We start from the raw sequence: 27,297 nt of genomic DNA, 5'->3' as shown, positions 1-27,297 counted from the left end.
CGGAAAGGGCAGAGGTGCTACCCAACTTTTGGTATTATCCTTGAAGAACTCTCTGTCCATGAGGGTAACGTATTCCTTATCTTCCGCTGAAGGAGCTAATGTATTATCCTTAGCAGTAACTTGGAAAACCATTTCCCCTATTCCGTTATTTAATTCTTCCTGCCTAACGAAGGGGTCTGTCTCTTCACTGCCTGAAGTAAGAAGTTCGTCCCCCTCTTAATACGTCGGTTCTGAAGGAGTGTACTTGGCAGGGTCTGCGGGTTCTGTCCAGACATACATCCCCCACAATGACCCAACCCACTGTTAGTTTCTGGGCATATGGAGCGTTGAAAGGGCCATTGCGAAGTTCAAGGACCTTATGAGCCTCGAGAATGTCTCCTCCTAGCATTAGTAAGATCTCAGCATGGTTATTAAGGCGAGGAATCACTCTGGCTATGTTCCTGTGATGAGGGTGATGCTGTGCGGCTTCAGGTGTGGGAATCTCATCCCTTGCGTCCGGCAATTTGTCACACTGCATAAGGGTTGGAAGAGAGAGTTTCTTATCTCCTTTGATGGGCTTCAAGGGGAAACCGTTAGCTTTTCTTTCTGAGGTTGTCACAAGACCAGAGCATGTTCCTAGGGTGTAGGGTGTAGTTTCTCCCTCTATCCTGAACAGATCAAAGAACTTAGGGCTAGCTAGGGAACGATTACTTTGGTTATCTTGAATAGCATACATTCTTATGGTCTTCTCTGGTTGTGCAGTAGGAAACACATCCACGAGGAAAATCTTGGAACAAGACTTACCGCACACAGGTCCTTCTCCGCATACCTCTGTGCATCTGGGCATGACGGTAGTGGTTGGTCGGTCGACACTCTCCCCGCCATGACTCTCCCTGCTTTGATCGGAATGGGGCTTGCGCCAGCTAACTGGTTCTAGGTTCCTCCTGATTGGTCCCGGGTGAATGGCGGACACATGTAGATCGCTATTACATTCAGAACACTTGACTGGAACCTCACAGTCTCTGGTGTAATGCTCAGTGGATGCACAGCATCTGAAGCAGATATTACGACTCCTTAGGAACTCCTTACGTTCCTCAAAGGGCTTTCCTATGAAGACATGGCACTTCCTTAAAGGATGTGGTTTATCATGGATAAGGCAATGACTATCGGGTTTATTAGGGCTTTCGTTTCCAATGAAGACGGCTGCATTAATAATGGGCACAACCCCTGTCTTTTTTACGGAAACTAAACCTTTAGGGTTTCTCTGTCTGGGACTAAAAGTCTTGTGTCTCTGTTTAGTAGAGCCAAAGATGTTGGTCCCCAAGGTGTTGAAGCTCGGATCGTTTTTGGCTCTAGCTAAGTACTTACAGAAGAATGAAAATGGTGGAAAGGGAACACGATGTTGCTCCTTGTATTTTGAACCTGCTGTTGCCCATTGATCTTGAACATTGAGGGGTAATTTCTCCACGATCAGGCCCACACCATGGGAGGTATCAAGAAAGCTTAGACCTTGTAGCTGTGGGTCTCCCTTGACAATTTCAAACTCAAGAAGAAGGTCGCTTAATTCCTGGAACCTTCGGCGGTCTGTATTGGATAATTCAGGAAAGTCGTATAGTCGTTTAAATAAGGCACGTTCAACTACTTCCGAGCCGCCGTATGTCTGCTCTAATCTTTCCCATGCGAGACGAAGGCCTTTGACTAGTTTGTAGATATGAACGGTTTTGAGTCTCTTAACACAGTTTGACGACCATGGACCTAGCCATCTAATTAGTAAGTCAAGTTCTGGCATAGGCGGAACACCAAGGGTTTGAACTGTTGTCTTGAAGTTGGCCTTCCAACTTCTATAATTCTCTGGGCGATCATCAAAGATCGTAAAGCTAGTACTGATGAGGTCCCTGAGCGTGAGGTACTTAGCGATTTCTGATGCGTTATTTCTTTCCTGCATCATGGCGACGGGAACTTCTCTCTCGCTGGTGTTATTGGCACGATCTGATACCCAATGTTTGGGAGTTGGAAGATGGAATGGAGTGGCAGCTTGGTTGAGCATAAGTGAAGGCTTCACATCTGGTAGTCTTGGCGCCAGCGTCTTGGTCGCTATGCGACTAGTCTCAGGAGGTTTTAATGTGATTTGATGAGCTTGAAGTGGCTTGGTCTTTGAAATACTGTGTAATGTGCCAGAGGTTTAAAAGAAAGAGAAATGTCTACTGGACTGGGGTCAACTGTATAGTTATCGGCTGCCTCTTTTTCTACTCGCATGAGTTCAGCAGGCTGGCGTGCAGAGGCCGAATCTTCTGGTGCACATGCATTGACTTTGCTTTGGTTTAGGACGAATTGCAGGGTACGCCTTTCTGAGTCATTAGATATCTTGGACATAGGATGATAAGCTTCTTCTTCTTCAGCAGCTTCTTCTAGAACTCTGAGTTCAGCCATGGCTACTGCTTCTTCCCTTTCCTTCTAAAGGACCTCCAACTCAGCTTCGGCCTTGGCTTTGGTCGCTTGCGCTTGAGCCTGTATAGCTGCTTGATTAGCTTGAGATTGGGCTTGTGTCTCTGCAACTTGTGCCTTAATGGCTGCTTCCTTTCTAATGCAGTAAGCTTGTACCTTCGCTGCTTCGGCTTTTGCGCGTGCTAACACCAGTGAGTTACTCAGCGAAGAGTGCTGTGAGACCTTAGCGATAAGGACTGAGCAATAGATTTCGAGGAACGGGATGAAGCCTTGGAGTGCCTTGAAAGGTTAGAATGGCGGGACGCAGTTTCATATTGTTGTGATATCTTGTCCTCTAGCATTGACTTGATTGCCACAAATCTGCTATATCTTTCATCATTAAGTGCAGTGTGGGTCTTTAATTCTAGGGACTTGATAGCAGAGAAGAATATTTTTCAGACAGTCTCTTATGACTTTCATAGGTCTTATTCAATTTTGTACACATGGCCTTTAGTTGATCTTCATTATAGCCTGATCTATGTGCTGCATCCATACATAGTTTAGTATTTTTCCACAAACTGGATATGTTTTTACATATCTCAATTTTGTTAGTTAGAAGGACCTCTTTCATTTTTAAAGAGGGCTTGGAAATCCTTTTAGCTGTGTCTTCCATTTCCATTTGTTACACAGCAGCTCCCTCTAGTGGTAGTTCAGTCTTTTGATCGCTTACAATGTTGACCGGGTGCCAGAAAGGCAGTCACATGACCTCCTACTGCAGGTGGTGTTTGAGTTAAAGGGGTATTCTCAACACGCTATTTGATACTTACCTGCTCCCGGCGCACTGTCCACTTCCTGGTTTCGGCACTCAGAAGGGGGCGGGCTCCATTTTGATTGAAGTCTTCTCCCGGCCGGGCCGCGCGCTGTACTGAACGCGCACGCCGAGGCCGCGCATGCGCCCTGGTGACTTCACCATAGCGCATGCGCAGAAGAAGTCGTCTGCACACGCGCGGCCACCGCGATTCCTGAGAAGAGCGGTGGCCGTAACCAGGGGAGACGGAAGACAACAGTCAGGTAAGTATATGTTTATTTACTTCTAAGGGGGGGAATTTGTTAATTAAATATATTTAGAAAAATTATCACTGTTAAATCATTAAAAGATTTACCAGTGATCATTAAGATGAGAATACCCCTTTAAGCCTTGCAATGTATCAATATGATGGGCTCTGCCCTGTAACTTGATAGCAGGCAGACGATATATGCCTCAGAAAACAGGGCTGAATGCAGTTCCTTACCTGTATGAAAACTGCAATTGCTAGAAGCTTCTGCGATCCTCAGTGAATGCAGTGCAGAGCAGGATATGATGAAAAGTCTTACACAAGCAGTGCAATTACCCTCCACTGCACCAGGCAGGAGACTAATGATGATGTCTTATTACTTGGAGGAGGGGAATATTCTATCCTTAGCAAGAGAAGGAGAGTACTGAGGCAACTCTTTTACTGTGGCGTTTCGAAAGTCAGCTATATACAATCACGCACCTGTGTAGAGCAACCTCTATGCGTGACTTGTTGAACTTGACTTTCTCCACTTACAGCTTACGCATCAGACACCATGAGCACACAATGAGCAAGGCATCACTGGGAAAACAAGTAGTGGCTAGGCTAAACTAACTAGAAGCCTAAAAACAGGGGGGGGGGGGGGGGGGAGCATACCAATACACAATGCAAGATACTGGAACAGAACAGTAGGACTGGTAGTTGGAGCAGACTTGAGCTCCACATGTAGGATTTATAGGTGGAGGTAGTTCGAGCAGACTTGAGCTCTACGTGTAGGATTTATAGGTGGAGGTAGGACTGGTAGTTGGAGCAGACTTGAGCCCTACATGGAGGATTTATAGGTGGAGGTAGGACTAGTTATTAGAGCAGACTTGACCTCTACATGGAGGATTTATAGGTGGAGGTAGGACTGGTAGTTGGAGCAGACATGAGCTCTACATGGAGGATTTATAGGTGGAGGTAGTTGGAGCAGACTTGACCTCTACATGGAGGATTTATAGGTGGAGGTAGGACTGGTAGTTGGAGCAGACTTGAGCCCTACATGGAGGATTTATAGGTGGAGGTAGGACTAGTTATTAGAGCAGACTTGACCTCTACATGGAGGATTTATAGGTGGAGGTAGGACTGGTAGTTGGAGCAGACATGAGCTCTACATGGAGGATTTATAGGTGGAGGTAGTTGGAGCAGACTTGACCTCTACATGGAGGATTTATAGGTGGAGGTAGGACTGGTAGTTGGAGCAGACTTGAGCCCTACATGGAGGATTTATAGGTGGAGGTAGGACTAGTTATTAGAGCAGACTTGACCTCTACATGGAGGATTTATAGGTGGAGGTAGGACTGGTAGTTGGAGCAGACTTGAGCTCCACATGGAGGATTCATAGGCAGAGGTAGGACTGGTAGTTGGAGCAGACAAGCTTTACAGTTTAGATCGGAATGGCTGTTGGAGAAGACTTGGTGTCAGAAATTTACCCAGTCAAGATATGGTTCATGGCTGTGATGGGAGGGTTGCCTTGCTGAGCAGAAAAGCCCCGACTGGTTGAAGTATGAACTGAGGCTGGAAACCAAGTCAGTCAGGTTCCTGATTTTGCATCCAACCCAGAGCTAGCAAGCAAATTTAAGTCTGCAACTCAGTGATTGCCATTTGCCTGTGATTTTGTGTAGTATTGATTCTGGATTAACCCCTCATGTGCTGTTTTGGCATTATCTCTCTCCTGGTTTTGACCCCGTTTCTCTACCACTCGTTGCACCCTGATCATTCTAGTAGATCTGCTTCCAGCGAGCTCGCGCCAGTTTTCTACTACTGTAGATTTATAGGGGTTTTCCCATCACATACAATGGGGGCATATCGCAAAGATATGCCCCCATTGTCTGATAGGTGCTGGTCCTACCTCTGGGACCCGCACTTACAAGGAGAATGGAGCAGGGAGAGCTGGGGCTGGAGGACCCCTGGTTTCCCGGGGTCCGTCCACTACCAAGCGCTGCTCCCCGCTGCTCCCATACAAGTGAATGGGAGTGCACGTGTGGCCCCTGCTCCCATTCATTTCTATGGGGCAGACGGAAATAGCCGAGCCAGCGCTTGGCTATTTTTGGTGGCCCCATTGAAATGAATAGAGGGCGGCTGTGCATGCACAGTGCACCCTCCATTAGTTTCCCCGCTCCGTTCTCATTGTTGGTTCGGGTCCCAGAGGTAGAACTCGCACCTATCAGACAATGGGGGCATATCCTAGTGTTATGCCCCCATTATATGTGATGGCAAAACCCCTTTAACTTGGGTCCCTAGCAGCTAAGCCCATTTGCACTTGCGGTGGGCTCTGATGAAGAACCTAAGGGTAGCCTTCGCTTCCTACCAACCAGAGTAGTTAGGAGGACTGATAGCAGTTTCGGATTTTGCTGGCTGTAGTTCCAGATGATGACCATAGTATTTCCTTAAACTTGGGTTTTGGATAAGGTATTACTCTTTAATTGAAGAAGCCATAGTTGTAACAGCTGGGTACAGAGGTAGGTCCAGGAGCTTGGGTTCTACTTCTACTCTATCTAAATGGGGCTTATGCTTTTGGAAAAGATTTGGATTCTTTTTTTATCGAGAAATAAGGATACGATTAGAGAAGTTTTTGGTTCAATTGAAAACATCTTCTCCATATAAATGGGAACCATACCATAGAGTTGGAGACATTATGGGTTCTATCTATGCTACATAAATTGGTCCAAACAGTTGGGAAGTTTTAGTTTTATAGCTAGTCTAAGTTTTATAGCTAAAATAAGCGTAAAGACTGATGTATTCCGGCTGCATTCTCTGTAGATCTTTTCATAACCCTGGCATGTTTTCGACTCTCAGCTCTGTAGGTTAGGCGGTTTTCAACAGTCCAGCACTTTCATCACTGTAGGTTGGGCGGTTTCCAGCAGTCTGGCGCTCTTATCACTGTAGGTTGGGTGGTTTCCAGCAGTCTGGCGCTCTTATCACTGTAGGTTGGGAGGTTTCCAGCAGTCCAGGACTCTCATCACTGTAGGTTGGGCAGTTTCCAGCAGTCCGGCGCTCTCATCACTGTAGGTTGGGCTGTTTCCAGCAGTTCGGCGCTTTCATCGCTGTAGGTTGGACGGTTTCCAACAGTCTGGCGCTCTCATCTCTGTAGGTTAGGCAGTTTCCAGCAGTCTAGCGCTCTCATCTCTGAAGGTTGGGCAGTTTCCAGAAGTCAGGCACACTCATTGCTGTAGGTTATGCGATTTCCAGCAGTCTGGCGCTCTCATCACTGTAGGTTGGGCGGTTTCCAGCAGTCCGGCGCTCTCAGCGCTGTAGGTTGGGCGTTTCTCAGCAGTCTGGCGCTCTCATCACTGTAGGTTAGGCGGTTTCAGGCAGTCTGGCGCCCTCAGTGCTGTAGGTTTGGCAGTTTCCAGCAGTCCGGCTCTCTCATCTCTGTAGGTTGCGCGGTTTCCAACAGTCCGGCGCTCGCATCTCTGTAGGTTGGGCAGTTTCCAGCAGTCCGGTGCTCTCATCGCTGTAGGTTGGGTGGTTTCCAGCAGTCCGGCGCTCTCATCATTGTAGGTTGGGTGGTTTCCAGCAGTCCGGCACTCTCATCTCTGTAGGTTGGGTGGTTTCCAGCAGTCCAGCACTCTAATCTCTGTAGGTTGGGTGGTTTCCACCAGATCTGACCCTCCGGTTGTGGTTGGAACAAGCACTTCTTGTGGGAGGATTCTGTAGAACTCTGTCTGCAGCCAATATGTTCTTCTGTCTCATTTCAGGTTCTTTATGTCCTCAGAACGGGTGATGATGGACAGAGGTGGAGGTCTTCTCCTCAGCAATGGTGGAAATACATCGTTGTCTCTTGGCCGGGGTTTAGAAGCAGGACCCAACTTCAGTGGAGTGACAATAATGAGGCCCGAGGGGCCCGGCCCTGTGCCTGTCCCCATGAACCTCTTTGCCACATGGGAAGTGGACAGATGCTCCCCCAGCTGTGTTCCCAGGTATGTTGCCACTCACTGCATTCTACCGTCACATCCACGGCTCGTAATTGTCTGACATAATAACTGATGGGTGTTACCCTGGACACTGCCCGTGTTCAGACATGATGGGTGTTACCCTGGACACTGCCCGTGTTCAGACATGATGGGTGTTACCCTGGACACTGCCCGTGTTCAGACATGATGGGTGTTATCCTGGACACTGCCCGTATTCAGATATGACGGGTTTTACCCTGCACATGGAGACTTTCATTCCCTGCAGATGAAGTCTATAGTCAACCGTCCTGTGACACTTCATGAACACGTCACCAGAGAGGAAGATATTACAGTCTGTATGAGCACAAAAGTAGTAGCAGTGATGATGCAGGAGCAGTGATTTTTGAGTAGCAGTGATGATGCAGGAACAGTGATTTTGGAGTAGCAGTAATGATGCAGGAGCAGTGATTTTGGAGCAGCAGTGATAATGCAGGAGCAGTGATTTTGGAGCAGCAGTGATGATGCAGGAGCAGTGATTTTGGAGTAGCAGTGATGATGCAGGAGCAGTGATTTTGGAGTAGCAGTGATGATGCAGGAGCAGTGATTTTGGAGTAGCAGTGATGATGCAGGAGCAGTGATTTTTGAGTAGCAGTGATGATGCAGAAGCAGTGATTTTGGAGTAGCAGTAATGATGCAGGAGCAGTGATTTTGGAGCAGCAGTGATAATGCAGGAGCAGTGATTTTGGAGCAGCAGTGATGATGCAGGAGCAGTGATTTTGGAGTAGCAGTGATGATGCAGGAGCAGTGATTTTGGAGTAGCAGTGATGATGCAGAAGCAGTGATTTTGGAGTAGCAGTGATGATGCAGGAGCAGTGATTTTGGAGTAGCAGTGATGATACAGGAGCAGTGATTTTGGAGTAGCAGTGATGATGCAGGAGCAGTGATTTTTGAGTAGCAGTGATGATGCAGGAACAGTGATTTTGGAGTAGCAGTGATGATGCAGGAGCAGTGATTTTAGAGTAGCAGTGATGATGCAGGAGCAGTGATGATGCAGGAGCAGTGATTTTAGAGTAGCAGTGATGATGCAGGAAAAGTGATTTTGGAGTAGCAGTGATGATGCAGAAGCAGTGATTTTGGAGTAGCAGTGATGATGCTGGAGCAGTGATTTTAGAGTAGCAGTGATGATGCAGGAGCAGTGATGATGCAGGAGCAGTGATTTTAGAGTAGCAGTGATGATGCAGGAGCTGTGATTTTGGAGTAGCAGTCATGATACAGGGGTACTGATTTTGGAGTAGCAGTGATGATGCAGGAGCAGTGATTTTGGAGTAGCAGTGATGATACAGGAGCAGTGATTTTGGAGTAGCAGTGATGATGCAGGAGCAGTGATTTTTGAGTAGCAGTGATGATGCAGGAACAGTGATTTTGGAGTAGCAGTGATGATGCAGGAGCAGTGATTTTAGAGTAGCAGTGATGATGCAGGAGCAGTGATGATGCAGGAGCAGTGATTTTAGAGTAGCAGTGATGATGCAGGAAAAGTGATTTTGGAGTAGCAGTGATGATGCAGAAGCAGTGATTTTGGAGTAGCAGTGATGATGCTGGAGCAGTGATTTTAGAGTAGCAGTGATGATGCAGGAGCAGTGATGATGCAGGAGCAGTGATTTTAGAGTAGCAGTGATGATGCAGGAGCTGTGATTTTGGAGTAGCAGTCATGATACAGGGGTACTGATTTTGGAGTAGCAGTGATGATGCAGGAGCAGTGATTTTGGAGTAGCAGTGATGATGCAGGAGCAGTGATTTTGGAGTAGCAGTGATGATGCAGGAGCAGTGATTTTGGAGTAGCAGTGATGATGCAGGAACAGTGATTTTGGAGTAGCAGTGATGATGCAGGAGCAGTGATTTTGGAGTAGCAGTGATGATGCAGGAACAGTGATTTTGGAGTAGCAGTGATGATGCAGGAGCAGTGATTTTAGAGTAGCAGTGATGATGCAGGAGCAGTGATTTTAGAGTAGCAGTGATGATGCAGGAACAGTGATTTTGGAGTAGCAGTGATGATGCAGGAGCAGTGATTTTGGAGTAGCAGTGATGATGCAGGAGCAGTGATTTTAGAGTAGCAGTGATGATGCAGGAGCAGTGATTTTAGAGTAGCAGTGATGATGCAGGAGCTGTGATTTTGGAGTAGCAGTCATGATACAGGGGTACTGATTTTGGAGTAGCAGTGATGATGCAGGAGCAGTGATTTTGGAGTAGCAGTGATGATGCAGGAGCAGTGATTTTGGAGTAGCAGTGATGATGCAGGAGCAGTGATTTTGGAGTAGCAGTGATGATGCAGGAACAGTGATTTTGGAGTAGCAGTGATGATGCAGGAGCAGTGATTTTGGAGTAGCAGTGATGATGCAGGAGCAGTGATTTTGGAGTAGCAGTGATGATGCAGGAGCAGTGATTTTGGAGTAGCAGTGATGATGCAGGAACAGTGATTTTGGAGTAGCAGTGATGATGCAGGAGCAGTGATTTTAGAGTAGCAGTGATGATGCAGGAGCAGTGATTTTAGAGTAGCAGTGATGATGCAGGAACAGTAATTTTGGAGTAGCAGTGATGATGCAGGAGCAGTGATTTTGGAGTAGCAGTGATGATGCAGGAGCAGTGATTTTGGAGTAGCAGTGATGATGCAGGAGCAGTGATTTTGGAGTAGCAGTGATGATGCAGGAGCAGTGATTTTGGAGTAGCAGTGATGATGCAGGAGCAGTGATTTTGGAGTAGCAGTGATGATGCAGGAGCAGTGATTTTGGAGTAGCAGTGATGATGCAGGAGCAGTGATTTTGGAGTAGCAGTGATGATGCAGGAGCAGTGATTTTGGAGTAGCAGTGATGATACAGGAGCATTGATTTTGGAGTAGCAGTGATGATGCAGGAGCAGTGATTTTTGAGTAGCAGTGATGATGCAGGAACAGTGATTTTGGAGTAGCAGTGATGATTCAGGAGCAGTGATTTTAGAGTAGCAGTGATGATGCAGGAGCAGTGATTTTAGAGTAGCAGTGATGATGCAGGAACAGTGATTTTGGAGTAGCAGTGATGATGCAGGAACAGTGATTTTGGAGTAGCAGTGATGATGCAGGAGCAGTGATTTTGGAGTAGCAGTGATGATGCAGGAGCAGTGATTTTGGAGTAGCAGTGATGATGCAGGAGCAGTGATTTTGGAGTAGCAGTGATGATGCAGGAGCAATGATTTTGGAGTAGCAGTGATGATGCAGGAGCAGTGATTTTGGAGTAGCAGTGATGATGCAGGAACAGTGATTTTGGAGTAGCAGTGATGATGCAGGAGCAGTGATTTTAGAGTAGCAGTCATGATACAGGAGCAGTGATTTTTGAGTAGCAGTGATGATGCAGGAGCAGTGATTTTGGAGTAGCAGTGATGATGCAGGAGCAGTGATTTTGGAGTAGCAGTGATGATGCAGGAGCAGTGATTTTGGAGTAGCAGTGATGATGCAGGAACAGTGATTTTGGAGTAGCAGTGATGATGCAGGAGCAGTGATTTTAGAGTAGCAGTGATGATGCAGGAACAGTAATTTTGGAGTAGCAGTGATGATGCAGGAGCAGTGATTTTGGAGTAGCAGTGATGATGCAGAAGCAGTGATTTTAGAGTAGCAGTGATGATGCAGGAGCAGTGATTTTGGAGTAGCAGTGATGATGCAGGAGCAGTGATTTTGGAGTAGCAGTGATGATGCAGGAGCAGTGATTTTGGAGTAGCAGTGATGATGCAGGAGCAGTGATTTTTAGAGTAGCAGTGATGATGCAGGAGCAGTGATTTTTAGAGTAGCAGTGATGATGCAGGAGCAGTGATTTTTAGAGTAGCAGTGATGATGCAGGAGCAGTGATTTTGGAGTAGCAGTGATGATGCAGGAGCAGTGATTTTGGAGCAGCAGTGATAATGCAGGAGCAGTGATTTTGGAGCAGCAGTGATGATGCAGGAGCAGTGATTTTGGAGTAGCAGTGATGATGCAGGAGCAGTGATTTTGGAGTAGCAGTGATGATGCAGGAGCAGTGATTTTGGAGTAGCAGTGATGATGCAGGAGCAATGATTTTGAAGTAGCAGTGATGATGCAGGAGCAGTGATTTTGGAGTAGCAGTGATGATGCAGGAGCAGTGATTTTGGCGTAGCAGTGATGATGCAGGAGAAGTGATTTTGGAGTAGCAGTGATGATGCAGGAGCAGTGATTTTGGAGTAGCAGTGATGATGCAGGAGCTGTGATTTTGGAGTTGCAGTGATGATGCAGGAGCAGTGATTTTGGAGTAGCAGTGATGATGCAGGAGCAGTGATTTTGGAGTAGCAGTGATGATGCAGGAGCAGTGATTTTGGAGTAGCAGTGATGATGCAGGAGCAGTGATTTTGGAGTAGCAGTGATGATGCAGGAGCAGTGATTTTGGAGTAGCAGTGATGATGCAGGAGCAGTGATTTTGGAGTAGCAGTGATGATGCAGGAGCAGTGATTTTGGAGTAGCAGTGATGATGCAGGAGCAGTGATTTTGGAGTAGCAGTGATGATGCAGGAGCAGTGATTTTGGAGTAGCAGTGATGATGCAGGAGCAGTGATTTTGGAGTAGCAGTGATGATGCAGGAGCAGTGATTTTGGAGTAGCAGTGATGATGCAGGAGCAGTGATTTTGGAGTAGCAGTGATGATGCAGGAGCAGTGATTTTGGAGCAGCAGTGATGATGCAGGAGCAGTGATTTTGGAGCAGCAGTGATGATGCAGGAGCAGTGATTTTGGAGTAGCAGTGATGATGCAGGAGCAGTGATTTTGGAGCAGCAGTGATTATGCAGGAGCAGTGATTTTGGAGTAGCAGTGATGATGCAGGAGCAGTGATTTTGGAGTAGCAGTGATGATGCAGAAGCAGTGATTTTAGAGTAGCAGTGATGATGCAGGAGCTGTGATTTTGGAGTAGCAGTGATGATACAGGAGCAGTGATTTTGGAGTAGTAACCACCCTGCTGGATCCCCGCTACAAGGACAGCATGCCGTCCTTCCTTCCGTCACTGAAGCGTGAGCGGAAGATGTGCGAGTAAAAGCGAACTCTGGTAGAGGCGCTACTGATGGCGTTCCACCTGACAGCGGGGGCTCAGTGGAAGCATGAGGCAGAGGAGGAAGTCGCCAATGCACCAGAGGCACCGCCAGCACCTCAGAAGGCAGGGTTAGCATGGCCGAAATGTGGAAAAGCTTTGTCAGCACAACAACCAGCACCACCAGCTGATATAGGACGTCTTAGCAGGAGGCAGCGTTTCAGCAACATGGTGAAGCAACACGTGTCCACACGTCTGCACGTACTGACTGATGGGTCTGCCCCATTCACCACATGGCCTGAGCGTGCCCTTTACGCCTTGGAGGTGCTGGCCTGCCCTGCAGCCGGTGTATTGTCCGAACGTGTGTTTAGCACTGTGTGGGGGGTACGGGGGGTGTTATCAGCTCAGTAGATAGAACTATAAAAAAGTTATGGGGGTCAGAATATGGTGATGTAAAAACAATTTTTTTTTCAATGCTTTCATTTATTTTTACACTATTTAGACATAAAAAAAACTATACATATGGGGTATCGTTGTCATCGTACTGGCCCCGAGAATGAAGGGCACAGGTCAGTTTTTCGCAAATCAAATAGAACTCCGTAGTGACAAAACCCATAAAACGGTGGAGGAATCGCGTTTTTTTTCCCAATTCCACCCCATTTGGAATTTTTTCTCCGCTTCCCTCTACATTGTATGCCATAATAAATGATGGCATTAGAAAGTACAACTCATCAAAAGTAAGCCCCCATATGGCTATGTGAATAGAAAAATAAAAAAGTTATGGCTCTAAGACAGGGAAGAAAAATGAAAATGCAAAAATGAATAAACCTCCGGTATCCAGGGGGTTAATGGAAGTAGGCCTGGTCCACTCGACAATGACGCGCAACTTAGCAGGATCCATACAAAATTTTTGTAGGGAAATAAGTAGCCCAGGAAGAAGACCTGTCTTACTCCAAACTCGCATTTATTCAACTTGGCTAATAAATTATAGTCCCTCAGCTTCTGAAGGACCTTTCTCACATGAAGAACAAGGGACGACCGATCAGGGGAGAACACCGGCATGTCGTCTTAGTACACCACAACAAACTGCTCAAGAAAGAAAGAATATGTCGTTGACCAGGATTTGGAAAACGGATGGGGCATTACACAGTCCGAAGGGCATCACCGGGTTTTAGAAATGCCTCCATCCTTCTTCGCTACAAAAAAGAACCGCCCCCTACGGGAGAAACGGATGGGCGAATGTGACCTTTCTTGAAACTATCTTGGACTTACTCTCTCATAGCCGGTCTCTCAGCCCAGAGAGATTAAACATCCGACCCTTAGGGAGATTAGCTCCAGGGACTAATTCACTGGCACAATTGCAGTGTCCCACTATGTGCTATATGTGGGCACTTTAAATGTTTGCTGCTGTCTTATTTAATGAATTAAATATATGGTATTTCCTAATATCAGGCTGGCATTGTCATTACATCTATTCACCCCTAGGTGGTGCTGGCGCCACATGTTATATGTAGTTTGAGGTGTGTTAAAAAAGTTAGTTCAAGTTGAGAGAGAGAGAGAGGAGTAGGAAGTGTATGGAGGAGGTGAACAGCAAAAGCCTTTCTTTCCTCTGGGCCCTGATCAAGCCTTGAGAAGTGGACAGACCAAGTAGTCACAGCAGCCCAGCACAGACAAGTGAGTCTATGTACTAATATAAAGCAAGTCTAGTGAAGATTAGAGCTGATTCTAGCCAAGGGACTTCACAAGCACCAGTAACCAGGAGGAACTTAAAGGTACCTGGACACAACTGGATGATTAGTGCGCAGAATTATCCTTTTTCACTAAATGCCTTCTGGGACATAGTGAACCTGAATATTGCAGGAGAGCATCCTGCATAAAATAATGTAGCAGAGAGTTTGCCTGCCACTAGGGAGAAAGCCCTTATTGGATTGCTTGATATAAAGTAAGGAAACCATTATATTCAGTACCTGAGTGCTAGAGGTTGGACTTAGTGCAAAACTATTCAAACAAGAATTGTCATTCTGCCTGTTAAAGCTAAAGTTTTGAGAGAACTCCTCAACTGACAATTGCCAGACCTGTATTAAGGAATTCCAGCTAAAGTAACATCTGGATTATTACCGAACCGTAACAACTGTCCTGAGACCAGTGATTCAGTAAATGTTCAACTGTTTTATTACTACTGACTCCTTATCCTTTCTACTACCCTCAACATTTGCACCTCATGGTGCTGGCGTCACAAACAGGGGGGCTCAGCCACCAAAGCACCTTAAACACCTATACCATCAAGGTCACCTCAACTTCCATCTGGCTGGTGTTCCCTGCAATAGAGAGTGCCCCAGAAGATTTAGTGCTGTCTTCCCCATCACTGCACGCCGGCCCAGGGAGGCTCTGCTAACCGTGAGTAAATGAACTACTACACCCATCGGCCCACTATGCCCAGTCGCTGCACAATCGTATTCTCTATGGGATGAATCACTGGTCTCAGGACAGTTGTTACGGTTCGGTAATAATCCAGATGTTACTTTAGCTGGAATTCCTTAATACAGGTCTGGCAATTGTCAGTTGAGGAGTTCTCTCAAAACTTTAGCTTTAACAGGCAGAATGACAATTCTTGTTTGAATAGTTTTGCACTAAGTCCAACCTCTAGCACTCAGGTACTGAATATAATGGTTTCCTTACTTTATATCAAGCAATCCAATAAGGGCTTTCTCCCTAGTGGCAGGCAAACTCTCTGCTACATTATTTTATGCAGGATGCTCTCCTGCAATATTCAGGTTCACTATGTCCCAGAAGGCATTTAGTCTCAGAAGCCTCCTTGGAGAATACATCCTGAAAATCTCTGATAAACCCAGGAATGGAACTCCATATCCAGGCCGGCAATCTGAACAGACAGGCAGGAACTAGGACACTGAGGGCCCCACGTAATCAGCTCTCCAGAACTCTAATCAAAATTTGGGGAGTGGTTCTTCAACCAGGGTAACGCCAAAACAACATCAGCAGATAAATTGTGCAAAACAAAAAGTGAACATTTTTCAGAGTGGACCCACCGTCATCACTAAATCGATAGTCTGTAATTCTATACATAGAAACCTAGAATGTGTCGGCAGATAAGAACCATTTGGCCCATCTAGTCTGCCCAATATACTAAATACTATAGAAACATAAACCCTCCGAGTGGCGTCTATTCCAGTCACAGGAATAGGTTGATGTAACTCGCGCACTACAAGACCCAGAGCAGAAATCAAATCATAATTACCGGTAACAAAATTTTCAGCGGACCCTGAATCAACAAAAGCACCACCAGTAACAGTCCTTCCTTGTGAAGATAAACTCACAGGCAGAAGTAATCTACCACACTTCTTGGGAAATGCCTGTGCGTCTGAGTGACCTCCCCGATCATCGGCCTTCGGGATCACAGTGCAGGATCGTAGTTGATGAGTAGGGCTGCCGCAGTAGAAGCACAGTCTGTTCTTTCGGCGATGCTCCTGCTACTGAGATACTGTGCCACCAACCTGCTTAGGATCCTCGGATTCTTCAAGGGCCTTGGATCCAGAAGGTTTACTGACAGAAGAGGGATGTGCACAGACAGCCCTTTCACGCTTGCGTTCTCCAAATGCCTGTCAAGGCGAATCGCCAAAGACATCGCTTCTTCAAGGGAACCTGGGGTGGGATGACTAACTTGAAGATCCTTTAAGGTGTCAGAAAGACCAAGCCTAAACCGGATCCTCAGGGCTGGATGGTTCCAACCGGAGGCAGTACACCATTTGCGGAGATCAGCACAGTACTCCTCCACTTAGAGAGAAGAGCTGACTCTCAGCATAAACCGCTCTATCCGGCTCATCCTGCCTCTGTAGTATAATGTCCTATCTATAGGATCCTGTGACGGTGCAGTTCACTGTGACAGTTGGGGCCGTGCAGGCTGGCCGCAGGCTCTCTCGCGTACTGGCTGCAGGCTGACTCCTGTGTATGCTGGTGGCTTGGGGCTGCGTGCTGGCTGCGTTGTTGTGTGTGAACTGTTGTCTGTGTTTGTGTCTCCCCACGTCCATATATCTGCGGTTCCTGTCACTGGTGCCGTGCAGGCTGGCTGTATGCGCTTGGTGTACTGGCTGTGGCATTCCCATGTATGCTGGTTCTGTGATGCGTGCTGGCTGCGGCCTTGTGTGTGAACAGGGTCTGAGTATGGATGCAATGTGTGGTTCTGTCACTCCTTGTTGTGTAGGCGGCTGCCTGTAACCTCGTACTGGCTGCAGTTATCCTGTGTATGCTGGTTGTTGTTTAGGCATGCTGGCTGCAGCATTCTGTGACTGGTGTGCACTGACACTTGTGATTGTTCTATGGTTCTTGGTACTCCTGGTTCTGATGGGGTTAACATTCCCTAGTCTGGTCCTAGGTTTGGTTTATCAGGTGCCCTCATTATGCAGCTATTTCTATCTGTGAGCTGTGGGGCTTGTGCCTGGCTGGGTATAGCCCCTTGCTGCTGACCCAGTGTCACCGCCAGCTCTCTGAGAAGGTCTGACAGACGTTCTTCTGTACCTCTTGCATGATGTTCTTTGTTTTGGTTTCACTTTCTCATCTCCTTTCCTTCTCCCAGCTGTCATCTATTTACACTGATTGCCTCCCTTTATATTCCCTCCCATACTGCCTCACTTTGCGGTTTATACTTCTTCCTGGATGAGTTGTTCACTGCTGGATGCTCCTTCTCCTGATTCCTCAGATAAGTCTGTTTCCTTTATTTGTGTTTACTTGCTGGCTTGATTGTAGGTGACCCTGACTCCGTCTGTATTAAGTGCAGGGAGCCGGTGGTCGTGTCCCCTTACTATTATAGGGTTTTCAGGTGTCAGATAGTATAAGGTATGTGGACATGCAATCCTCTACCATAAAGATCTTTGCATGGGCTTAGCAGTCAGGGAGAGCTCTAGGGTTTTTATAGGGCCTGGCAGTGCTCCACTGATTCTGATCCTGTCTGTTCCATGTATAGCCTGGCAGTGCTCCACTTCTTCTGATCCTGTCTGCTCCATGTATCGCCTGGCAGTGCTCCACTGCTTTTGATTTATAAACTGGCAGTGATCCACTGCTTCTGATCCTGTCTGTTCCATGCATAGCCTGGCAGTGCTCCACTGCTTTTGATCCTGTCTGTTCCATGTATAACCTGGCAGTGCTCCACTGCTTCTGATCCCGTCTGTTCCATGTATAACCTGGCAGTGCTCTACTGCTTCTGATCCTGTCTGTTCCATGTATAGCCTGGCAGTGTTCCATGTATAGCCTGGCAGTGCTGGCAGTCATCTGAGTCAGAGGACCGCTGGCTGGAGGTAGGAGTGGAGCCCAGTGGCAAGGACCGCAGGCAGGTAGTAGGTGCAGGAAGTCTGGCAGAGGCGTAGTCGGTAGGCAGGCGGTGGGTTAGGGCAGATGGCAGTAAGCGTGGTCAGACAATCCGGATGGCAACGGTGGTAGCAGTTCAGTAGGTAGGGACAAAGCAGAAGAGTATTCGGTAGGCAATTCCTGGTCAGCAGTGGACTTTCAGTAGTAGCAAGAGCAGCAGATGAGGAGAAGCTTGATCAAGGCTCAGGAGCTCAATAATCAGCAAGCTAGAGTGCAAGGGGCTGGACTTATATAGGGAAGTACCAGGTGTGGGGAATCAAGGTAATGAGCAAGGCTTGGCAAGACTGAGGTTACATAATAGGTTTCAGGGAGGAATGTCCAGAGAGGACGGTAGCCTAGTAAGCAGGGCTACCACCTGGGATGTGTCTGGTCACGGGTTTGAATTCCAACAGTACTCCCCCCCCCTTCCAAGGTGACCTCCGGGCACCGCAGGGGCAGGCTTACCGGGGTGCCGTTGGTGGAACTCTTTTACCAGTCTGGGGGCGTGGACATTTTCTTCTGGCTCCCAGGAGTTATCCTCGGGAGGGTAACCCTCCCACCCAATTAGGTATTGTAGTCTTCCCCGGGGGATCCTGGAGTCGAGGATCTTTGCGACAACGTATCCTTCTTCACCCTGTACCCTCACGGGTGGTGGAGGGGGCGAGTGGCGGCCAGTGAAGGTGTTCTCCACGTATGGCTTGAGGAGTGAGCAATGGAAGACAGGGTGCACCCTAATGGAGCCCGGAAGGTCGAGCCGGAACGTGACCTCGTTGATTTGTGCGGTGATCCGGAACAGACCCATGTATCTTTGGGCCAACTTTTTGGAGGGGACCTTCAATCTGAGGTTCCTGGTGGACAGCCACACCTTGTCTCCAACATGGAAGCCCGGGGTGAGTTTGCGACGTCTGTCTGCTCCCTGTTTAAAACGCCTCTGGGCGAGCTGGAGGTTGTCTATAATGTTCTTTTGTGCCTCCTGTAGGGTTGTTAGGCGTTCGGCCACTGCTGGGAGGGTGGAGGCGATGGGCAGGTGGGGAATGAACAACGGGTGCGAGCCTGTGTTAGCAAAGAAGGGGCTGTGCTTGGTTGAGCTATGCTCAGCATTGTTGTAGGCGAACTCGGCCGTGGGGAGATGGTCAAGCCAGTCATCCTGCAGGTGGGAGCTGAAACAGCGTAGGTACTGCTCTAGGGTCTGATTAGTTCTCTCAGTCTGCCCGTTTGACTGAGGGTGGAAAGCGGAGGACAGGTTCACTTTAACCCCGAGCGCCAGGCAGAAGTTCTTCCAGAACTTTGAGGCAAATTGTACGCCTCGGTAGGGGGCCACGTCGTCCGGGATCCCATGCAGCCTGAAGACCTCTCTGAGAATTAGATCGGCCGTCTGTTTGGCGGTGGGTATGCCTTTGTAGGGGATGAAATGGGCCATCTTGGTGAGACGGTCGACCACGACCAGGATGGTGTTCATCCCTTTTGAAGGAGGAAGGTCTACCACAAAGTCCATGGAGATCGAGCCCCAGGGACGGGAGGGAATAGGGAGGGGTTGTAACAGACCCACGGGAGAGCAACGAGGAGTCTTATTGCGGGCACAGGCCGTGCACGAGGAGATGTACCTCTTGATGTCCTCCTTGTATGTTGGCCACCAGAAGAAGTGGGAGAGAAGCTCCTGGGTCTTACTTGTGCCAAAATGGCCGGTCAGCTTGGAGTCATGGTTGAGTTTGAGCACTTCGAGCCGTGCGATTTCTGGTACATATAGTTGTAGGTCCTGATGAAACCAATGACCGTTCTTAAACGTAAGGCTGATATTCCCTGTGGGGTGGGCGAGGAAGGGGTAATTTTCGTATCCTTCTTTGATTGTGCCCTGGAGTTCTTTAGAGTAGGTGGCCCCTACGACCCTTCTCTCGGGTAAGATGTTATTTTGGCCCTTGTTACTCTGTGAGGGCTCGGAAAACATTCTGGAGAGGGCGTCAGCCTTGCCGTTTTTTGATCCGGGGCGATAGGTGATGAGAAAGTTGAAGCGGGAAAAGAATAGGCTCCATCTGGCCTGTCTGGCTGAGAGTCTCTTAGCGCTGCGGATGAACTCGAGGTCCTTGTGGTCAGTTATTACGATTATGGGGTTGGTGGCTCCCTCCAGCAGGTGTCTCCACTCGGAGAAGGCATCCTTGATCGCCAGTAGTTCTTTGTTCCCGATGTCATAGTTCTTCTCGGAGGGGGACATCTGGCGGGAGAAATATGCGCACGGGTGTAATAGCATCTTCTCCCCTGTCCGTTGTGACAAAACTGCCCCCACCGGGGAGTCTGATGCATCCACTTCGACTGTAAATGGGAGCTCGGGGTTCGGGTGGATTAGGATTGGGGCAGAAGTGAAGAGGAATTTCAACTTAGTGAAGGCCTCCTGGGCCTCGGGTGTCCAGGAGAAGGGGACTGCCTTCTTGGTGAGTTGGGTGATTGGTGCTATGACCTTGGAGAAGTTCCGGATAAACTTCCGATAGAAGTTGGCGAAGCCAATGAATTTTTGTATCTCCTTCTCGTTTTTCGGAACGGGCCAGTTCATCACAGCTTGGACCTTCCCCGGGTCCATACTTAGGCCCTCTGGGGAGATGATGTATCCGAGGAACTGAGTGGTGGTTCGCTCAAACTCGCATTTCTCTAGCTTGATAAAGAGAGAGTTCTGTCGGAGTCTCTGCAGTACCCTGCGGACGTGTTTGCGGTGCTGCTCGAGGTCTTCAGAGAAGATCAAGATGTCGTCCAGGTAAACGACTACAAACAGATCCAGCATGTCCCTGAGGACGTCGTTAATGAAGTGCTGGAAGGTGGCGGGAGCATTGCAGAGTCCGAAAGGCATGACCAGGTACTCGAAATGACCATAACGTGTCCGAAAGGCGGTCTTCCATTCGTCCCTAGGGCGGATTCGGACGAGGTTGTAAGCCCCTCGAAGGTCGAGTTTAGTGAAGATCTTCGCTGCCCGGAGTCTCTCAAGGAGTTCTGAAATCAGTGGGAGCGGGTACCGTTTTTTTACAGTTATGTCGTTAAGCTTTCTGTAGTCTATGCAAGGACACAGGGAGGAGTCTTTTTTCTCTACGAAGAAAAAGGGGGCTCCCGCGGGGGAGGTGGAGGGCCGGATGAACCCCTTCCTCAGGTCCTCGTCCAGGTACTCTTTCAGAGCCTTGAGTTCAGGCTCTGAGAGGGAGTAGATACTGCCAAAGGGTATTTCGGCCCCGGGCAACAGTTCTATAGGGCAGTCGTAGGGTCGGTGGGTGGCAGCTTGTCTGCGTTTTTCTTGTCGCAGACATCCTGGAACTCGCGGTATTGAGGGGGTAGCAGATCCTTGACGGATAGTTTTGAGATGGTGGTGTCTTCGGGTGGAAGGACGAGTTTGTGGGAGCAATTTAGCGAGCAGAACTCGGACGGGAATCGTATACAGCGGGTTTCCCAGTCCACGAGGGGTTGTGGGTGGCCAACCATGGGATGCCCAAGATCACTGGGAACTTCGGGGAGGCGATCAGAGAGAAGTGGATCTTTTCACGGTGATCTGGTTCTATGAGGAGTTGTAGTTCGGTGGTCTGGCCCCGAGGAGAGTGGGGATCCGTCGACGGTTTCCAGGTCAACGGGGGCTGCCTTGATTGTCAGTGGAATGTTCTTTTCGCGGGCGAAGGTTAGGTCCATGAAGTTGCCTCCCGCCCCGGAGTCTAACATCGCTTAACAGGGGAGTTGTCGCCCCTCAATGTCGATGAGGATGGGGACGATGAAGTGGGATCCATGAGCCGCCGTGTTGTTATTTTCAGGGGCTGCTGGCGGGGTTGGAGTCTGTGGTTGCTCCTTTAGCTCCGTGACGGCAATAGTCTTTCGGATCTTATGAGGACATTTAAAAAAAAAATAGATGGCAAAATGACCCGGCTCCCCACAGTAGAGGCAGAGGTTTTCGGCCAGCCTTCTCTCCTTCTCAGCTGTGGATAGAGACCTACGTAGAGCATCGACCTGCATAGGTTCAGTTACTGAGTGGGGGTCGTGCTGGGCGGTGGAAGAGAAGGAGTAAGTGGGTCTGTGGTCCGAGGACCAGAGTCTTTCTTTCTTCCTCTCGGAGAGTCTTTGATCTATCTGGATGCATAACTGAATGAAGTCATCCAGATCATCCGGGGCCTCAACTCTGGCGAGTTCGTCCTTTATTAATTCGGACAGGCCTCGCCGGAATTGGCTTCTCTGTGCCACTGGGTTCCAGGTGGTGTCCGTGACCCAACGGCGAAACTCGGCGGTGTATTCGGCGACGGAGCATCTCCCTTGCCGCAGACCATGTAGTCGCGCCTCGGCTGTCGCACAGCGGTTGGGGTCATCGAAGACTTGGCTCATCGCGGTGATGAAGTTGTTTAGGTTGTCCAGGAGCTGACTGTTAGTCTCCACGTATAGTGATGCCCATGCTAATGCTTCATCTGTCAGGAGATTGACCACGAATAGCACCTTCTTTTTCTCGGCGGTGAAGGGGGCCGGGTACATCTGAAAATAGAAATAGAAACCCCCGATACTGGCGTCTGTCGCCACTGAATCTTGATGGGGGTGGCATGCGGGTGTCTGCGGGCGCGCCGCGGATGTCCAGGAGTTGCCTCTGTAGTTCAATAATCTCCCTCTGTTGGCTTTGGACTACGCCTTGGAGCTGGGCAAATTTCTCCTGATATGTAGTACCAAATTCTTGAAGTTCGGAGACCTGCTTACGCAAAGTGGCCATTGCGGACTCCATAGTGTGGCTGATTATTCTGTAACAGTCCTACAGGCTTACCTGAGTCAGAGGACCGCTGGCTGGAGGTAGGAGTGGAGCCCAGTGGCAAGGACCGCAGGCAGGTAGTAGGTGCAGGAAGTCTGGCAGAGGCGTAGTCGGTAGGCAGACGGTGGGTCAGGGCAGGCGGCAGTAAGCGTGGTCAGACAATCCGGATGGCAACGGTGGTAGCAGTTCAGTAGGTAGGGACAAAGCAGAAGAGTAGTCGGTAGGCAATTCCTGATCAGCAGTGGACTTTCAGTAGTAGCAAGAGCAGCAGATGAGGAGAAGCTTGATCAAGGCTCAGGAGCTCAATAATCAGCAAGCTAGAGTGCAAGGGGCTGGACTTATACAGGGAAGTACCAGGTGTGCGGAATCAAGGGTGATGAGCAAGGCTTGGCAAGACTGAGGTTACATAATAGGTTTCAGGGAGGAATGTCCAGAGAGGATGGTAGCCTAGTAAGCAGGGCTACCACCTGGGATGTGGCTGGTCACGGGTTCGAATCCCGACAGTTCCACTGCTTCTGATCCTGTGTGTTTCATGTATAGCCTGGCAGTGCTCCACTGCTTCTGATCATGTATAACCTGGCAATGTAACTGCTTCTGATCCTGTCTGTCCCATGTCTAGCCTGGCAGTGCTCCACTGCTTCTGATCCTGTCTGTTCCATGTATAGCCTGGCAGTGCTCCACTGCTTCTGATCCTGTCTGTCCCATGTCTAGCCTGGCAGTGCTCCACTGCTTCTGATCCTGTCTGTTCCATGTCTAGCCTGGCAGTGCTCCACTGCTTCTGATCCTGTCTGTTCCATGTATAGCCTGGCAGTGTAACTGCTTCTGATCCTGTCTGCTCCATGTATAGCCTGGCAGTGTAACTGCTTCTGATCCTGTCTGTTCCATATATAGCATGGCAGTGCTCCTGTCACGGTCATGGTCATGGTTGTGACTCAGGATCCGCATGCAGTTGCCTGCGGTTTAGTTTTATTGTGAACCACATGGTGAGGGCTGCTGGTATGTTGCCTCACGCGTGGTTGCCGCTGGCAACATGATTGGTACTTGACAGTATGACCACAATGGCTTCTCACGTGGTGACCTTCGAAAGAGGGTGCAGCATGCATCGCCATCTATGTGGGGTGCATGTGCGTTCTCCGGAGGGAGAGCGTTTCGGGGATCACCGTTAACGGCGCGGTTGGTGGCTTTTCCTCGCCACCGTGCCTTCCGTGTCCGTGTTGGTGATCCCATGTCCCTCTCTATGTTCCTATCTCGGGTCGTCTGCTGGCGGTGTTCCGGCGGTGTGCTGGTTTGGAGTGGCTGTAGACTGTATTAGGAACGTTAGTAGAGAGTGGACGCAGTGTCCGTGCGGTCTTCCGGGCTGTTTCTTTGCTGGTCTCTGGTTCCTGTGTGTTGCTCCAGAGCCTGGCAGTCGGATCCATGGTTCCTGTGTGTTGCTCCAGGGTCCGGCAGCAGTCCTGGGGAGACTCGAATTTACTGGCGCTGTTTCCCCCATGTTTTCCCTTCTCCCAACCCTGTTCTTAGTTCCTCACTATTTTCGTTTTTTTTTTGTGGGGGGGCTTTGAGGGGTGGGAGTGTCACGGTCATGGTCATGGTCGTGACTCAGGATCCGCATGCAGTTGCCTGCGGTTTGGTTTTATTGTCAACCACATAGTGAGGGCTGTAGTATGTTGCCTCACGTGTGGTTGCCGCTGGCAACATGATTTGGTACTTGGCAGTATAGCAGCCTGAGCTGTTGCTGGGCAGCTTGCTGTCAAGTGCATGCGGTTACACCTGGTTGGGTGTGTGTGTATGTATGCACTTTGTATGTCTGGTGTGCACGAGGTTTGTGTAGGTGTGCACTGTGACACTTCCCTTCACTGTGGCTGCCCTGGCAACGTTTGGTATTGTGTACATGCGGTGGCAGTGTCTCGGCCTTCTGGCTGACTCCCAGGACATGGTTGCCACGCATGTCGTTGCCTGCGGTAACAGCTGCAGTGTGATGTTTATTTGGACACTTCCCCTTTAAGTGGCTTTTTCCCTAGCCTGGTGTAGGAAGGGTTAACTCCCTACTTAGTGTGTGAGTGTGTGTGTGTGGCCACTTGGGGCTATTTAGCTCCTGCTGGATGCCAGACTCGGAGGGGGACTTCAGCCATGGTCTGCTGGAGTCATCCTCCTGGTTTATACCATCTGCCAGTGAGGGCCGCCCTTGTGGTCATAAATGTTATATGTGATGTTAAGTTGATGTTGCTTTCCTTTCATGTTTAATGCAACTATAGATCTGGGTTCCTGTGTGTGTGTGTGTGTTTGCTGTGTCCATTTATGTTTGGTCTGGACATCAGCTTGTGTGCACGGGATCCAGTCAGCAAGGCTGTGGCAGGTAGGTTTGAACTAGAGTTGTTCCATGTACAGCCTGGCAGTGTAACTGCTTCTGATCCTGTCTGTCCCATGTATAGCCTGGCAGTGCTCCACTGCTTCTGATCCTGTCTGTTTCCTGTATAGCCTGGCAGTGCTCCACTGCTTCTGATCCTGTCTGTTCCATGTATAGCCTGGCAGTGTAACTGCTTCTGATCCTGTCTGTTTCCTGTATAGCCTGGCAGTGCTCCACTGCTTCTGATCCTGTCTGTTCCATGTATAGCCTGGCAGTGTAACTGCTTCTGATCCTGTCTGCTCCATGTATAACCTGGCAGTGTAACTGCTTCTGATCCTGTCTGTTCCATGTATAGCCTGGCAGTGTAACTGCTTCTGATCCTGTCTGTTCCTTGTATAACCTGGCAGTGTAACTGCTTCTGATCCTGTCTGCTCCATGTATAGCCTGGCAGTGTAACTGCTTCTGATCCTGTCTGTCCCATGTATAGCCTGGCAGTGTAACTGCTTCTGATCCTGTCTGTTCCATGTATAGCCTGGCAGTGTAACTGCTTCTGATCCTGTCTGCTCCATGTATAGCCTGGCAGTGTAACTGCTTCTGATCCTGTCTGTCCCATGTATAGCCTGGCAGTGTAACTGCTTCTGATCCTGTCTGTTCCATGTATAGCCTGGCAGTGTAACTGCTTCTGATCCTGTCTGTCCCATGTATAGCCTGGCAGTGCTCCACTGCTTCTGATCCTGTCTGTTCCATGTATAGTCTGGCAGTGTAACTGCTTCTGATCCTGTCTGTTCCATGTATAGCCTGGCAGTGCTCCACTGCTTCTGGTCCTGTCTGTTCCATGTATAGCCTGGCAGTGCTCCACTGCTTCTGATCCTGTCTGTTCCATGTATAGCCTGGCAGTGCTCCACTGCTTCTGATCCTGTCTGTTCCATGTATAGCCTGGCAGTGTAACTGCTTCTGATCCTGTCTGCTCCATGTATAACCTGGCAGTGCTCCACTGCTTCTGATCCTGTCTGTCCCCTGTATAGCCTGGCAGTGCTCCACTGCTTCTGATCCCCTCTGTTCCATGTATAGCCTGGCAGTGTAACTGCTTCTGATCCCGTCTGTTCCCTGTATAGCCTGGCAGTGTAACTGCTTCTGATCCTGTCTGTTCCATGTATAGCCTGGCAGTGTAACTGCTTCTGATCCTGTCTGTCCCATGTATAGCCTGGCAGTGTAACTGCTTCTGATCCTGTCTGTTCCATGTATAGCCTGGCAGTGCTCCACTGCTTCTGATCCTGTCTGTTCCATGTATAGCCTGGCAGTGCTCCACTGCTTCTGATCCTGTCTGTTCCATGTATAGCCTGGCAGTGTAACTGCTTCTGATCCTGTCTGCTCCATGTATAACCTGGCAGTGCTCCACTGCTTCTGATCCTGTCTGCTCCATGTATAGTCTGGCAGTGCTCCACTGCTTCTGATCCTGTCTGTTCCATGTCTATCCTGGCAGTGCTCCACTGCTTCTGATCCTGTCTGTTCCATGTATAGCCTGGCAGTGTAACTGCTTCTGATCCTGTCTGCTCCATGTATAACCTGGCAGTGCTCCACTGCTTCTGATCCTGTCTGTTCCATGTATAGCCTGGCAGTGCTCCACTGCTTCTGATCCTGTCTGCTCCATGTATAGCCTGGCAGTGTAACTGCTTCTGATCCTGTCTGTTCCATGTATAACCTGGCAGTGTAACTGCTTCTGATCCTGTCTGTTCCATGTATAGCCTGGCAGTGCTCCACTGCTTCTGATCCCCTCTGTTCCATGTATAGCCTGGCAGTGCTCCACTGCTTCTGATCCTGTCTGTTCCATGTATAGCCTGGCAGTGCTCCACTGCTTCTGATCCTGTCTGTTCCATGTATAGCCTGGCAGTGCTCCACTGCTTCTGATCCTGTCTGTTCCATGTATAGCCTGGCAGTGTAACTGCTTCTGATCCTGTCTGTTCCATGTATAGCCTGGCAGTGTAACTGCTTCTGATCCTGTCTGCTCCATGTATAGTCTGGCAGTGTAACTGCTTCTGATCCTGTCTGTTCCATGTATAGCCTGGCAGTGTAACTGCTTCTGATCCTGTCTGTTCCATGTATAGCCTGGCAATGCTCCACTGCTTCTGATCCTGTCTGTTCCATGTATAACCTGGCAGTGCTCCACTGCTTCTGATCCTGTCTGTTCCATGTATAGCCTGGCAGTGCTCCACTGCTTCTGATCCTGTCTGTTCCATGTATAGCCTGGCAGTGTAACTGCTTCTGATCCTGTCTGTTCCATGTATAGCCTGGCAGTGTAACTGCTTCTGATCCTGTCTGTTCCATGTATAGCCTGGCAGTGTAACTGCTTCTGATACCGTCTTCTCCATGTATAGCCTGGCAGTGTAACTGCTTCTGATCCTGTC

At 49.0% G+C, this 27,297-nt stretch overlaps 1 protein-coding gene across 3 annotated transcripts in view; it reads left to right on the top strand.

Moving 5' to 3' along the window:
• Positions 1-7,283: 7,283 nt before the first annotated feature.
• The window catches only part of LOC120999861 (phosphofurin acidic cluster sorting protein 1-like), a 170,774-nt gene continuing 150,760 nt past the window's right edge, over positions 7,284-27,297 (top strand). For all 3 annotated transcript variants that reach the window (XR_005778662.1, XR_005778663.1, XM_040430898.1), the window contains exon 1: positions 7,284-7,417. Coding sequence is in view for 1 of the 3 variants with exons in the window: in XM_040430898.1 (XP_040286832.1) it covers positions 7,326-7,417 (92 nt within the window). In the remaining 2 variants the exon portion in view is untranslated. The remainder of the gene's footprint in view (positions 7,418-27,297) is intronic.

Source organism: Bufo bufo, chromosome 4 (genome assembly GCF_905171765.1).
Source record: "Bufo bufo chromosome 4, aBufBuf1.1, whole genome shotgun sequence".
Lineage (NCBI taxonomy): Eukaryota > Metazoa > Chordata > Amphibia > Anura > Bufonidae > Bufo > Bufo bufo.
Note: the sequence above shows the minus strand (reverse complement) of the source record. Positions and strands in the feature narration are given on the sequence as shown.